The 16,542-nt window shown below is 38.4% G+C and overlaps 1 protein-coding gene across 1 annotated transcript; it reads left to right on the top strand.

The window, feature by feature from the left end:
• Window positions 1-52: 52 nt before the first annotated feature.
• Window positions 53-14,721, top strand: LOC133323760 (ecto-NOX disulfide-thiol exchanger 2-like; the record flags this gene model as incomplete). Its single annotated transcript, XM_061532680.1, has 6 exons — window positions 53-458; window positions 521-1,255; window positions 4,965-5,077; window positions 9,173-9,286; window positions 14,020-14,556; window positions 14,631-14,721. Coding segments are annotated over exons 1-6 (1,996 nt in total), but the record flags the coding sequence as incomplete, so codon positions are not given.
• Window positions 14,722-16,542: the final 1,821 nt, after the last annotated feature.

The raw sequence follows: 16,542 nt of genomic DNA, 5'->3' as shown, positions 1-16,542 counted from the left end.
ATCATTAAGCCCCACAAGCAGGCCAGTTAAACCCAATCAAGGCACGGCACCAATGGATTTGGAAAATGATGATAATGAAATACCATCCACGGTAGCTTCCTCGTCGGGTGCCACGACCTTAATGGTGGGAAATGAATCCGCCGGGGCTAACAAAATAAACTCGGCCGATAAAAATGCTTTAAATTTAGCCAATGGCAGTGTCTATCTAAATAGCCTGCTGACTGGTCAGATACCTGGTATCAATCCGGCTTTTATGTTTTTTCCAAATGCGGCGGGTAATCAACAAACTGCGGCAAATAATCTGCTCGAATCGACCACCATGATGGCAGTGGCCATGCAGCAAATGCAACAATTTGGGGCCTATGGTAATGGAGCTTTAACGGATACAACAGCGGCGGCTGCTGCTGCCATGGGTGGTGGTGATGTCAGCAAATTGGGACAAGTTAATAGCGGAACGGGTATGCCTATTTTAACAAATACTATTTAATATACCGCTCTAATCATTTCCCTTCATCTGCAGATGCGGTTACTCCACAACAACCCATTAAGGAAATAATCAAAACAAAAAGCTGCATATTATTTCCACCAAATCCCTCGGCACCACCGCCCACAATACGTGATAGGCCACCAGGTTGTCGTACCGTATTTGTTGGTGGTCTTCCCGAACAAATGACCGAAGAAATTTTACGGGAAATTTTTGAAAGTTGTGGTGAAATCTCCACCCTTCGGATGTCCAAGAAAAATTTCTGCCACATACGATTTCGACAAGAAGAATCCATTGATAGGGCCATTTATCTGAGTGGCTATCGTTTGCGTCTGAATTCAACTAGCACCGATCAGACAACAACATTTGCACGTCTACACGTTGACTATGCCCAGGCCAGAGATGATCAATATGATTATCAGTGTAAACAAAGGCAACTGCAGAGGGAACAACGTCATCGAGAACGTATGTCCTTGGATCGTTTACGTTCACAATCACCACCACCCATTCCGCATTATAGTGATCATGAAGCTTCACTGGTGGCGGAAAGTTTGCGCAGCAATGACACCTTTATAAAGGGGGTACAAACCCTAACTGTGTGGTTGGAACGCGGTGATTGCAATAAACGCAACGCCAATGTTTTCTATTCAATGATCCAAAGTACCCATGCCCATGTTAGACGTTTAACGGCTGATAAACAAGTGCTGGAGGAGGATTTGCGTAAAGCACGTGAAAGTTTTCGTAAACAAATGTTGGCCATGGCTGCACAATGTAAGTTTTTTTAAATGGAATTTATTTGTTTTGTGTTTTTTGTTTTACAAATATGTTAGTGCCAAAAAATGAAATCGCAATTTTTTTCGTTATATTGGTATGAATGAATGCTTGATGGAGGAAATGTGGGTGTGTGTGTGGTGTGTATGTTCTGGAATTGGGTATGTCGAAATTTTTATTAGAATAGAAATGATGGTAAAGTTTTAGGATAATATATTCCTTTTTTGTATTTTTCTTTTTAATAATATTTGTGATCTATAGTTAGAGATTAGATGTATAGAAGTCATTGTTGTAATCTTTATATCCTACACCACATATAATAATTTTTAAAAATCATATAGGGAGTAGAAAAAATATACTTATTAAGGCGTTGATTCAAAACCTATTTGCCTAAAAATACAGTTAAGACATTTATAAGACTTTTTTGGACAAGTTTTCTACTTCTTTTAAAGGGGATTCTTGTTTAATAGCATTATAATCACATTTGGGTTTTATCCCAGAGAGGAATTTTTGTCCTTCTTGTAAAATTCCATTGGCTTCCTTTTGAAATAAGTTTCATATTTTTTTTAAGATGATGTAGACTTCTTATTTGACATTCCTTTGGGGGGTCCTTTCTGGACGTTCTCTTTGTATTTTAGAAGATAATACAGATTTAGAAGTTTTTATTGGACTTCAAACAGCATTTAGCGTGAAGATTATTTTTGTCCTATATGTGAAGATATTTGGGGTGAGTTATTCAAAGGTTACTGAATGTTTTTATTAGGAGCTCTATGATTACGATAATCTTGTCGAAAAACAGTTGAACTTTTTTTTATAAAAATTTGGGGACCATATTCATTTACCCTTGGTTTTCGAAGAGCAACCATTGACCTTTTCTTTGTCGGGATAGAAAGAAACGCCCGACCTTGGTTCTGTAGTGTTTGTCAGAACCGCATCCACCATAGATCCATCTCGGTGAGATGCAATGGATGTAGAGAATGGGCGAATTTTCCAGGTTAATCTGGACTACACCGGATCCAGAAGTACTGCGAAGCGTTACGTGGCTTCATGTTGCGCTAGCACGTCTCCTAGAGACATCCCCGCAGTCTCCTCAATAGCAAAACACGCAGCACTTAACACCACATATTGCTGTCCCGCGCTTAGAAAATGCATTGCTCTTGCAGTTCTACTGCGATGGTTCCGCAAAAAGTTTAGTGAAATTGTGGAGTTTTTAAGTCGAAAAGAGAATAATGGTCGGTGAGATCCAGGAAAGAGAGCTGATCGAGAACTGTATTTTACAGCCCTGCGATGGTTGCACCTTGTGCGGAAGTATCGTATCAGAGACGGAGGTGGGGGACTTACATTATTGTTACACCATTTAGTCCAGTACAGACTTATCTCGCTTGAGCTGGACTCTAGTGATCCATAAATTGAATGTATGGGGGTAGCTGTCAAGTGTGGAACTGCCGAGGTACAGGCGCTATATATTAATATATTGTCGATGAAAAGCTGTACACCACGTTGTTTGCCGAATATCAGTCCACTTTTAGAAGGTAATAACCGTTTGGTTCTAGGAGATTTCAATGATCATCATGAGGTTTGGCATTTTGTCCTAGGGAATGACCAGCAGGGTACAGCGCTGACAGAGCAAATAAGTTTTGCACGATGAATGAGGATGCCCCCACGAGAATAAGTGGATATTGCCACAGTTCGATGGACATCACTATTGGCTCAGATCACCTCCCCATCATTGTCTCCGTAAATAGGCTACCCGATTTAATTAGCTGATTGGCAAGGTTCGATGCCACAGTTCGATGGACATCACTATTGGCTCAGACCATCTCCCCATCATTGTCTCCGTAAATAGGCTACCCGATTTAATTAGCTGATTGGCAAGGTTTCAGAGATTTTACCAAACGTCGATTCAGAAAACTACCCATTCTTTCATATCTTCGGGTAGCTGAGTGGAATTTCCGAGGCATCATCCCCGTTGCAGCAACCGCCATATACCGCAACCGCCGGTCGTATACCCGAAGTAAGACCAAACTTTCTAGCAAAGACAACGGTATTTGCGAATGAGCTTTGTCATACAACTTGAAGTCAACCGATTAGTATTCGAGCACAAGACGGCTAGAACACCTGAAGTTTTGCAACACTCTTGAATTCCAGAAGGACGATAGAACTGCTGTCACGTTTAGCGAAGTAACTGTGACTTATATGAGCACCCCGAGAGTGACAAGGCGAAAAGGAATGTGCTTCGTTGTAATAGAGCTCTCCGAGCCGAGTAGGTACCACCAAAATGTACGAAGGTTGATATTGCAGATGATATTCGAAACGCCATCCAGCCATCCAAAGTGTTGGTCCCGGAAGGAATCTCAATGGATCGGTAAAAAATGTACCACAACCACATTATCAATATACGCCACCACTTTAGTTCTAAGTTGTATTTCGCTTTTCACAAAAAGCCATGGCGGAGCGGAGGGGAGAGCACCCTACCGTGTGATGTGCCTTTTTACCGAATCGATGTAATTACTGTGCATTGGGCTATCAATATAGTTCTCCATGATTTTCTCATGTATCTGACTTACTCATTCAGATCTTTGTCTAATGATCTGCCATTCGTGTAAGGATGTTGAGCTTCGCTGATTTTCACTCTTATGGCAAGTTAACTATTTTTTGCAGCCGTCCTTGTCATATGGTATGCTAGGTTATGTGCGTACCTAGTTAACTTGTTAATAAATTTATTTAAAACCCAATTGAGATTTCACATATCGATATTCCCGCCAGGAATTCAAGTCGAAAACGCCATACCAAAATCATTACATTAACTTTACATGTGGTGTAGGATATATATAGACAACATCGCCAGCCGATCTCAAACTCAACGGTTTAGGTATAGAATAGTATTGACATTTTAGTTGAGTTCTCAACTTTCACATCGTATTTTGAAAAATAAAGTCAAACAAATTACCTCTCTTGGTCTTTAACGCAAAAGGTAAATTACACTAAAACTCAATCTGATCAATGTACTTCCCAACAACAATAAATCACAAGAAAAAGAAATAGAAACAGACACTTACCAAAACAATGTGCGGAGCATTTGGAACACTTGATGCTCTGCACAAACGCAAAAGGTTTGTAACATTCAAGTTCCTAACCTCTAGAAGTCAGCCAACAGCTGGGGACATCTTTTGGTTTAAGAAAATAAATGGTCAGACTCTTGCGTATGGATTTCAAACAGCAATGAAATGATGAAATTTTGATTTCAAAAACAAAAGCCTTAGGTAAAACACGAACACCAAAATATTTGAGAAGAAACTTTTTGGATTGATTTGTTTTTCCGGAGCAGTAAATTTGTTGTTATTATCTAATTTTTCTCCAACCACTCAAAATATATATTCAATTTTTTTTAAAGAGTCATGGCTCAGGCCCGGCTCTGTCCATAGTATTTTTCTACTAGATCCAACTTTGGCTAATTTTAAGTTTGTTTTTTTATTATTTTGAATATTAATTTAATTTTGTTTTTAATTGTATTACCTTGTGAGTCTTCTTTCTCTTGTGTCCACCACTCTTCTTTTTTTAAGCTGTGTGTTTTTTGATTTTGTTTACCATTACAATTATTCTTATCATTTGACCTTATTGTAATTTTTTATTGCCTCTATATAATATATATATATTCATACATATATATAAAAACCCAAAAATATATATATTATATATATATATTCAGTCACTCAGATTGATAAAGTGTTTAATGCTGCTAGTCACAAGAATCAGAAGGTTTGGGACCATTTCACCAAGGCCCAAAGAAAAAACATCGATCAATGGAAGAAATTGGCCACGGTATGTATTTGTTTTTTCTGCAGTAAAAAAAAAACTAAAAACCAATCTGTAAGCTTTCTATTTTTCTCTAAAAACATTTATGTGTATATTTCTTGTTTTTTTTTTGTGTTATTGAACATTTTCATCACTTGTAATTAAAATAATTGTATTTCTAATGAATTATTTAACATTTTCATTGTTAATTAATTTTTGCATGTCTTGGTAATTGTGTATATATGCATTTCACACTATATATGTTTTAGAAAAAATGTGATTGTAAATATATGTGTACATTTATAACATATTGTAAATTAACGGCATAGATATCTCATTTTTATTCAGGACCTTAGGTTAGGTTAAAGCCATATTACTACTGCCATAGCAGTAGCCTCGCGCAGAATTTGGTGGTCTATTGTCTTCATTTTAAAAGGAAATAAAAAAAGGGGGAAAGAAAAGGTAGAGGGTAAATATAGCTTGAAAAGAAGAGGGTTTGAAGCTTATGACTGACTAGTAATCTCACAGGACATAACAGCCTTCAGGCCCAGCCTCAGTAGCCTCAGGCCCAGTAGGCAGTAGCCTCACGCAGAAATTGGTGGTCTATTGTCTTCATTTTAAAAGGAAATAAAAAAAGGGGGAAAGAAAAGGTAGAGGGTAAATATAGCTTGAAAAGAAGAGGATTTGAAGCTTATGACTGACTAGTAATCTCACAGGACATAACAGCCTTCAGGCCCACTTACATAAGATTGCATTCGTGAAATAACCGACCTTCACAAACGAAACGGAATTCCTAGAACTATAGGAAAACCAAATCCAAAGATGAATTCTTCCCTCTTTTTTTTATTCTTTAGTTGTATGCTTGTATCTTGAACGAACCAGGTATGACATTGGACATTGGAACGGGTAAAACTAAGCGGCTGAGCTTATTCCTAGTAGAGACGACTGGAACCGGAGTAACCCTCCTCTGGACGGTAGAAGGTACAGGGGCTGGCGTCTACTGTGAAAGGCTAGGTCTTGAGCGTACCTACAAGCTGGATAGAAACCGTAGTGCTTTCCAAGCTGAAATCTTCGCGATTTAGAAGGCAGTGGAATTGATAAAAAGTCTGGATACAGAAATCGTTGAACCGGTGACTATCTTTGTGGATAGTCAAGCGGCTCTTAAAGCAATCAAATCCTGTTACATAAAATCTGAGGCCATCCTCAAGTGTAGAACAGTTTTGGAAGAACTTACAGCTATCGGCTGTGTTGGGTACCAGGACACCGTGACATCATGGGTAATGAAAGAGCAGACGAATTAGCTAGACGAGGATCTCAATATACATATCTAGCAATTGATGGCTCAATCAAACCACCCATATGTCATTTTCGACGAAAGAGCCTATGAACTTTGGCACAACGAACCTAGGTGCAATGTTTCAAGATCTATTTGGCCGGCTTTGTGTACCAAAAGGATACACTCATTGTTAAACCTGAGCAAAGCTGAAATAAGAGTAATGCATCATTACTGGTCATTGCAATATCAAGGCCTTTACCAGTAATTGGGACCATGATGCTACTGATTACTGTAGACTCTGCGTTGACGAGGAGGAGACGGAGACAATTGAGCGTCTCCTGTGTCGCAAACCAGTCCTGGCCTACAGACGGCATAGACTATTGGGTACTCACTTCTCAACAATGGAACCTGCTCTAATCTACAGCATAACTAGAAACCTAAAGTGGTTGGGAAAATGTGACCCTGACACGTAATATATCTTCTGTTCGATCTCTAAAGCCATCGATACTATCTCATACTTACCTTCTCACACGCTCCTGTAAGCTTCTCATCTCCCTCTAACCCCCTTCTCCCCCCTTAGATCTCTCCATAGTTTTTTCCAACTGGTAGGGTTGCAAAGAGTTCACTAATCCTTTCCTAGCTGAAAGGAAATTCCCGGACATCATTGCAGCTGTAATCGCTAGATTTATACCTACTGGACGAAAACCTGAGATAAGACCTAGTTTCCCAGCAGAGACAGTTGGAACAGCAAACGAGCGTGATTAGCTCCGTCGATCTAATCTAGCAGATAACATAGTCAAGGAACGCACGTTGGAGCTTAGCATATTATTCACGGAGCCAATAGTCAGGGCATCTGAAGTATTTCATCCGGTGAATGTAAACTTTAGGCAGTAGAACCAATCTGAAGTGAAGTGGAAGTTATTTTAACTGACAGTTTGTCAAGCACACTGAGAGCTAAATGGTGAAACGAAGAGTACTACGTCGTATAAGATTTCTTCCCGCCCAGGAGGTACCATCACAGTTTACAATGGCTAATGTTGATCTAATCCAGCAGATCACATAGTCAGAGAACGCACGTTGTAGCACAGCTGATATGTCGAGCATAAGTAGAATCATTAGTTAGATCATCTGAAGTATTACAGCATTGGAATCTGAGTATGTAAAATGTGGACAACTGTTAAGTCGCTCACGAACCCTGGTAAAAACTATGATAGGATCTTAATCCAATTTAACGAAAAAACTTTGATAATAGATGACCGGGTGCAGAATGTCTGGCAGCATTTGGAACAGGCCGTACCACACTGCATTTATTCAATTGTCCTGCCAAGCCTACTCAACTTACTCCAAAATATCTGTGGCTACAGTCTGTAGAAGTAGCTACATTTTTTAACTTAGAGACAAGACCCGAACCAGACTGAATCCAACAGGAAGAAATTTATATATATATATATATGTACTGCTACAACAACAAAAACTAAACTACATCCCTGCCAAAAACATTTTTGACAAAAAGATTTTCCGGGGACCAATTACTTTGGTCTACAACAACTAAACACATCCGTGCAAAGACATTTCTGACAAAAAGGTCTACCGGAGAGTGGTTAATTTCTGCAACCGGTGCATCGCACCGGCCCTTCGAGCAACAACTCGAACCTGCAAATCCGCATGCTGATGTGTGGCAATAGAGCAGTTACTGCTGGATTAACCCAAAGTTGTAAAAAGCGAAGAGGATGAGGTTCTCGGATGAGCTGTTATAGTTTGATATTTTAGGTTTTCATTGGGTGTCAAATATTTCTACCAAAAATTGCTATGGTATAGCCCCAAATAAAAGTCCCGATCGATTTTAGGTTCGGGTCTTCAAGGTGAAGATCCGAACGAAATTTTGTTTTGTTTTTTATTCTGACGTTGTTAAGTTAAAACATTTCTATTTTTTTTTTTACTTAATTTTTGAATGCTCTTAACTAACACAGTATATTCCCTAATCACAGAATTGTTAACATATCAGATATTTTTTGTTAAATATTTTGCATGCTTAATTCACTTTTATATATTCATGTTTATTTACTATTTTTGTTTCAATATCACAAAAGCACTAGCATTCTTCTCATTTTTAAAATGTTATAGCCAATATTGGCGAATTGAGTCTCTACCCTACTAGAGACTACGTTCAAATTTGTAATAAATCATATGTTTTTTGATTATAACAAAAAAAAAAAAAAAAAATACTCCCACCCCTGTAAATAACTGCCTTAAATGTTGTTTAATTATGCATCATACTACCACAATCATATCCTTTAGATAAATATATTTGGTTTCAAAATAAATGTCATTTTCAATTATTTATGCTAAACAAATACGAAAACAACAACAACTTCATAAATATTAATTAAAAAATTACAATGCTTATAACTTAATAAAAAGTTAAAACAAAAAACATTGGTCGATTGGTAAAATGAAAGCATTTTTTCCTGGTATTCTTTTTTTGGATAAAAGTTTTCTATAACAAAAAAAATTGTCTTTAAAAAAATCAACACAACATCCAATGCTAACTATTAGCATTAAAATTTTTCTCCCAAAAAAACAAATCCCCTTTGCGATCAAAGGTAAGTAAGTCAACGCAAAAATTTGCGTAAAAGAAATAAAAAATGGATATAAGAAAGGTATATTTGGATTTAAAATAAAACAAAAAGAAAGAAGATTTTTTGCAAAATTTAAATTATATATTATACATAACCTTACAATTATAAGCAAATTTTTATTGTTTTTGTTAAACTATGTAAATACGATTTTTTGAAGACATTGAATATTTAATGAATGATGTTTTCTTTTACATCATGAATATTTAGGAACTACGTTCAATCCAAATCGATGATGATGAAATGGAAATGTCCGATGAGGACCGGGATTATCAAACGTCATCTAGTGCCAAGCGTCGTCGTTTCGATAGTGATAATTTGAAGGTAAGTAGCTTTTTTACAGAGAAAAAGAAAACATAGACTCAAAAATAGGCACCATTGAGCTTTTAAATGAATTGTTAATGTAGATTGGTTAAGCAGTCATACTGTTTTTGGATGATTTTAAAGTTTCTGATAAAATGAGCCATGTGTTGTTTCGGATTGTAGACAGAACTTTGAAAATGTCAATATAGATATTTGTTAATAAATCAATTAGAGACCATAGCATTACTGTTGTTGTAACAGGTTGGCTGTTGATGAAAGTTCTTTCCTGAAAAGTTGATAAAAAAACGAAAGAATGAAAAGGAAAATATATTAATTAATTATTAGGAAATCGGATTTGAAGAGGTTAGCCGGAGAAATTGTGCCAAATATGGCTTTAGCCATAAGTCTATAGGCAGTCGACTCGTAGGCTCGAACGGACAATTGAATAGATGGTGTGTGTCGTGAGGGCTTTGCTGGCAGGAAGGGCCCCTTCTTAGGGTTCTCGATACGATTTGAGTACATTGAACGGGTTTGTCTAGAAAGAAGCCTCTCACTCCGAAATTACAGGTTTTCATCGCGTTCGCTATCGACAATCTGTTGACGTCCGATGGAATGACGTCTTGGATGCCATCGCAATAGCGACTGAAGTCCTGGCGGATGTGACGCGTAGGTGGATCTGCCATCACTGTGTGATGGTTAGAATGACACGGGAGGTAGCATGCCAGCAGGAACTGTCTAGCCAACGACGCATTATGTTGCTTGACTGACAGCCTGGTCTGGTCTCCTCATTAAGGTGATCCGCGCTCGTCATCTGGACACAACCGGTTGCAATTCGGAGTGCATTATTTTGGGTTGAGCCGACCTTCAACGGAAATGTCAACTTCTAGATTGACTTCTCGGGTTTAGGAAGTGAAAAGTGACACAGCAGACTTTTCAGGGGATAATTTTAGATTGCGCTCCCGGAAGAAGTTGGTGATGGTACTTACGTCGTCAATGTTAACGCCGGACGAAATAATCGTGCAGTCATCGGCGTACCACACCACTGAAACATCTGGTGGAGGAATGGGGCATTTCGCAAGATACATTTTAAACAAAATGGGAGATAGGACACCGCCTTGCGGTACTCCCATTTTGATCTTGCGATATTTGGATTTTTGGTTACGGAACTCAACGAAGACGAAGGCATAGCATAGCATTGTTGTTGAGCTTGGTGAAAAAACCCAATAAATTCATAAATGTTTTGGATTCAGAAGTTATCTCGTCAAGTAAAATAAATAGCAACGAGCTCATCCGCTTCGCCGGCAGTCATTACAAGTCTCAAATTTCCCCATTCGATTATAGAAGAAAAAATAAAAAAAAAATATTCTTGTGATTAAACGTTGGCAATGATGGTGAGATCCCCTGAATCGTATGAAATCAAATTTTCCAACGATAGTATTAGTAGTTTTAAAGTAGACACATCCGTCAGTTGTAAAGTACGTCTTCGAAAACAAGTTCGTTTTTGTACGTCTGACCCTTCCTGTCTAAATCGGCTATATCTTCAAGAGCTTTTCACATTTGACATTGCTTAATCAAGACACCATATTCTTATAGATGAACCAAGACAATGTCCACTTTAGAGTTTGTGACTGGGGCAACGGCTTTCCAAAGATGCAGATTAATTTGCAGGATGCTTTGTCTCTCTTACTAAGCTCACGTTCTATGAAATAGTACTCTCCAGGGGGAGTTTGAAGAAGTTAGACTGACAACAATCCAACACAATCTAGTGTGGTTGAGATTCTGAATCGCTAACATCTTCAGTAGTAATTCTTTGTCCATGGAAGCGGAGTCGAGATCAAGCAATTGTGATCTGGCTGTTCTAGGTGTGGATGGCTTGGCATCTGCAATAAATCTCACCCTGAATAATGATGAGCTGGACACCACGGTGATCCCGGCCAAGTCTACACAGGGGGATTCTTGTAGCCTAAACGAAGGAAACGTAGACCTTTTGACCGACCGACTTCAAGTCTGACTCCAAACGTGCTGTTTCGTATATTCGCAATTTCGGGGGGCGAGACGCGAATTTTATTTCAGAGAGGTAGGTTCACCTCATCAAGGGCAAGATGAGATTGGTAAGGAAGTTCGAAAGAATCTATCCGCACGCTGTCCATCGTGAGCTCCAGATGGATAGGATCTCCCTCCCGAATCCAACTATTCGATTAAAAATTTCCAAGTAGACGTCTAAATCGAGTGAAGTAGTGAAATCGACGAAGCCCACTGTCTCTGCTAAGCCGACTCCTGATCTGAAGCCTAACTCAAGTCAAAAGGCAAAGGAAAAGGCTACTGAGAACATCGCGACACAAAATGTCACCCATAAGGGCGATCAACGTATGGAGGGCTCCGTCTCAAAGCCCGATTTTACGCATAGCGACAAAGGTGAAGCGGTTGGTGCTAAAGCTTTGGGTGGACCCACCAGTGGTCGGAATAGGAAAAAGGGAAAGTCCGGCAAGGAACCATCGTCTCCTGGGAGAGCAAATCTGTGAAGCGCATCCGCTCATCAGAAGGTCCGCAACCTTCACCCAAGCATATTATGACTTCGCGTCTGGCAGATCCATCTACCTCATATGCGGCTTTCGCTGGACAACAAACGGTGGAGAAAAGCCTAGTACAGAGAAGTAATCAACCTCCTCTGGAAAATTCCGACACGTTTATAGCTTCGCATCGGATGCCTCTGTATACTGGTTTCAGTCCTAACCAAATAATGTTCCATCAGACAGTTCTCTGTTACAAAGCTGCCATATGGACGAAGGGCCTAAATTCGTCTACAGCTGTTATGGCGACCTGCTGCAATTCTTAAAGCGCTAACAGGAATAGCCGGCACATCTTGAACAGTAGTAAACTGTAACTTATTTTACTGGACTAGCATTATGAATTATTACATGCTTTTTGTTCATATGACAAATGTGTATGTCCTATTTAATAAAGATACTTCCAGGTAGCCTATATACTATGGGACTTCTAACTATTTTCAAAGACCTCAACATACACAGACTATTCTGTTAGCCTAACAGTTTAGTATGAATATTATTAGGTATCTTTAGAAGGTCTTCTATACACTGGAATCTTCTAGACTGTCCTTTGCTTCTAGTAAACCTGAGTGGTTTCTAAAGGCCTGCCAAATGTACACCAGGACAACAGACGACAGTTGTCGGTATTCAGAAGCCCTAACAGTTTCTTAAAGGACCTTGAAAACATATGGGGGAATACGGTTTTCCGTGTACCAGCTTCTAGAAACATGTCTACATACGGCGGACTTCTAGAGATTCGCTCCGCCCTGCATGAAAATGAAAACAACTGTGTGCGGACGTCAGATGACAGTTAACAGTCCATTTAAAAGAAAAAAAAAAAAGAATTTTAACACGTCCGAGTGCTTTCGCATTGTTAAGCCTGTTGATAATCATTTCCGGCCCTATAAAGTATATATATTTTTGATCACCGTAAAATTTTATGACGATTTATGCATAGAGTCGTATTTTGTCTGCAGGTAGGTCAAGTTCGAACATGGCTATATATAAGGGTACCATCCAACTTTCGGTATTTTGAGGTTCTTGAGGGCGTTTTTCAACTATAGGTCCACTTTTACTGGTAGTCCCCATATAACGCTACCTCCTAATTTTCAGTATTTTTCGAGGTTTTATCTTATTTTCCCACCGAATTGGCTGCAATTTAGTATTTTGAGCTCCTCATAGGTATCAAATCTCTCCACAAAAAATTATGAATACAGACCAATTTTTTCGGATAGCCCCCCATATAAGGGTACCCCCAATTTTCGGTATTTTGGTGTTCTTGAGCGCATTTTACAGCTGTATTCGCTGTAATTTTGTATTTTGTAGTCCTATATGGTAACAAATCTCCCTACCAAAAATTATTAATATTCGCCCCATTTTTGGGGTAGTCCCCATATAACCCCCATATACAACTCTGTTATAATCATTTCACCTGCGGAGGATATCGAACTTGAACTAAGTTTGGAAGAAATAATAAGACGGGCAAAGTTTGGATGAAATCAAATTTTTCTGAAAGGGATTTGGTCCAAAGAAACATGGGTTCTAGAAGCAATATTTCGATGAGGCACATTTTCACCGTATCAACGTGTATACACCCTCATTAGGCATGAGGCTGAGGGTATAATTGTCCATTAAAATTTTCTGAAATTTTTATTATGATTTACATAATCGGTTTGTAGAATTGTCGGTATAGGTCCATTTATGTTTTGGTATGTTCCCTATATTTTCATTTCAAGTACCTGTCAGTATATAGTACCTGTCAGTATATCTATCGGTATCCAAAGTTCGGCCCGGCCAAACTTAAAGCTTTTTCACGTGTTTGGTGTTGTTAATATTCATAGCCATAGCTTTTTTGATATTAATCTCAAGTTCAACATTGCGGACCAGTTTCTCCAGGTCTTTCAAGTTTGACTTATGCTGGATATCTTGTGAGAGAGAAGACATATATCATCTTCATAATCTAAGTTTTCAAGTTGTCATGAGAGACTCCATTCATTATTTCGCCCAGGACAATTGTTAACAGTGGGGTCACCCCATCTATAAAAAGCTTCATTGATGTCGATAAACAGTAAATGCAAGGGCGATGCGCCATTAGAAACAGTCTTTCTTCCTCCCAAGCTTAGACGATGTGATGTCAAAATAAATCATACAATTTGTTTCATTGCCAATTAAACATCTCCGTCTTTTTTTCTCTCATCCCTTTTTCAGGAAGAAAATGATTCCTTACGCTGTCAATTGGAAGCAATGCGAAATGAAATGAGCCTTGAGCGGACCGATCTCAAATATAACAGTGATTTTCGTGAAAAACAAATGAAAGTGTTGCAGGAGACCATACGGAATATGCAAACACAATTGTTGCAGACGAAAATGCGTGAACAGAAGGATGCTAAACACATCGAAATGTTGGAGAAACGCCTAAAAGAGGCGGGAGTTAAGCAGCTACTGCTAAAGACCAAAATCAAAGAAACAAATGAAAAGTTGCGTGATGCCATGGGAGAAGTGAAGAAATACGATAACTCCGAAGTCATTGATATCGATGTGGATAAAAATGAGGATGAAGAGAATGACGACGATGATGATGAGGTGAAAATTTTGGAAATCTCCGATGTAACAAATGAAATTATAAAAGAGAAACCAGGTGATAAAATTGTGGAAACTAGTTCCACTGTTGAAGAGAAATCTGGACAAGAAGTACTCAACAAAGCTGAGGAGAAACAACCTGAGGAGTTGAAGGTTGAAACAAAGGTGGGTAGAATGGAATATTTCACATTAATGAAAATTATTTTTTATACTTTTTCTTCTTCTCTTCTTCTTTTTAGTCTCCCTCACTCCTGGAAGATGCCAAAATAATTGCCTTAGCCACAGCATATTTGCTCATCCAACCCATGGGTTCATTTGCCTCCGATATATGTTCGTATATTTGCAGCATTACAAAACAAACTGAACTACAAGTTAACCATTTAAATGAAATACTTGCAAAATATTCAAATCTATTTGAAAAATCCCAACAACTCGGCGATAATGAAAATACTCATAAAATTAAATGGAAATTTTGTGGCTTAACACCAGTTGGAACCTCTTCACCAATGGCCAGTAACGAAAATATTGCTTAAAGTATTTTTTGTTTTCCTTTGAAACAATCAACATAATGAGACCACTTTTTGAGATTAACATAGCGTTAGTAGTATTGAAATTATATTTTCTATATATTTAAGAATAATATTTGCAATTCAAATCAAATCTAAAACAATGAAATTAATTTATTATTGAAACATAATAATATTATTAGCCATTCAAAACTAAGGTTAACAAATGAAACTCGTTTTTTTGTAGTAGAAGATTTATTGAAAAATTATTATATTATCACTGATAAATTGAATAAAAAATTTACATGAAATTAAAAGGAAAGAAACTGTATTTTTTAGAAAATCGTTGTGGATAAAAAGAATAAAAAAGGTAAGGATATACCCTTTAACGTGTTAAAAATGGAAATTGGGAATACAAACTTTAAAATTTGTTGTTGTTGTAGCAGTTTATATGAGTTTTGTTTCCCTAATTGATTCCGTCAGGTTCTGTCTCCAAGTTAAGAAATGCGGCTACTTCCACTGACTGCAACCACAGATCTTCGGTTAGATTTAAATTTGAATTGAATAAGTGAAGTGCGGTATGAGGCCCGTACCACATGCTGGGCAGATATTCTGCACCTGGTCATCAATACGTGCCGAATATGAGTTGAAACATCTGCACCATCCTGAACGAAATTGGGCCAAAACTAATCTGATTTGTATGCCTTTTTTAGGGCGAAGGATCATTCATGTAAAGGTTTTTTTTATTAATTTCTCTTTCGAGATGAGCTACATGATCGGAGTTGCAATGAAAAGGAAAGCCAGAGAGATACTACAATTCCCATCATTATGCGACACGTTTCACCGTTGGTTATGCGGCTCATCAGGCATATTGGGCAATGTGGCTTACTAATGTCGTTACTTGATAAGTTGTATTTATGTCGAATATTGTTGCGAAATTGCATCTACGAATTAAATTAAATACGAAAATTGCATCACACCAGAACATTCCTTTTCAGAGCAGATTTTTCTTGTAGTGACGGACTTTGTTTCCCATACAGACTACAATAATTTTTCTTCAATGGTATACAACTGCATATTGTGCAACCTTAGGAAGATAAGGAGGTGGCTTTAAACGCTAAAGCGCCGGACAACAATCAACAGATGCCATTAGAACCTAATCTGATTTGTCTGGGCAGCTGCGATAGATGGGGGCTGAGCTCCGAGTACGGCATTCATTCTGTATTTGTTCAGTGCTGTGGTAACTGCATCAGACTGGTTCGATAGCCAAATTGATCTAGAGGCTCCCTTTTATAACGTTGGAACTCTCTCTCTCTCTCTCTAGAACATGCAGATCTTTCCTGGCACGCCTTATCCACGATATGATGGTTAAGATGATTGTCTCACAAGCTCCCGAACAAGTGCTGTAACGATCGCATGTTGCTATGCTGACGTAAGGGAAGCATCTTCATCTCCTCATGAAATAGTACATTGGCAGTTCTCATGGCGGCGTCCTGACAGTTCTAAATAATTCTCTATTGTGTACCACTAGTATTCGCAGACCACACTGGTACCGCATTGCTAGCGACAGACCGACCTGACGTTTTGTAAGATGTCGGCAAGGTTTCCTTATCTGCCTTGGACCTTGGTGGTCGGAATTGTGTGC

This window comes from Musca vetustissima, unplaced genomic scaffold, assembly GCF_032173495.1.
Source record: "Musca vetustissima isolate MV318-11 ecotype Yass unplaced genomic scaffold, APGP_CSIRO_Mvet_v1 utg141997, whole genome shotgun sequence".
NCBI classification, from domain to species: Eukaryota; Metazoa; Arthropoda; class Insecta; order Diptera; family Muscidae; genus Musca; species Musca vetustissima.
Note: the sequence above shows the minus strand (reverse complement) of the source record. Positions and strands in the feature narration are given on the sequence as shown.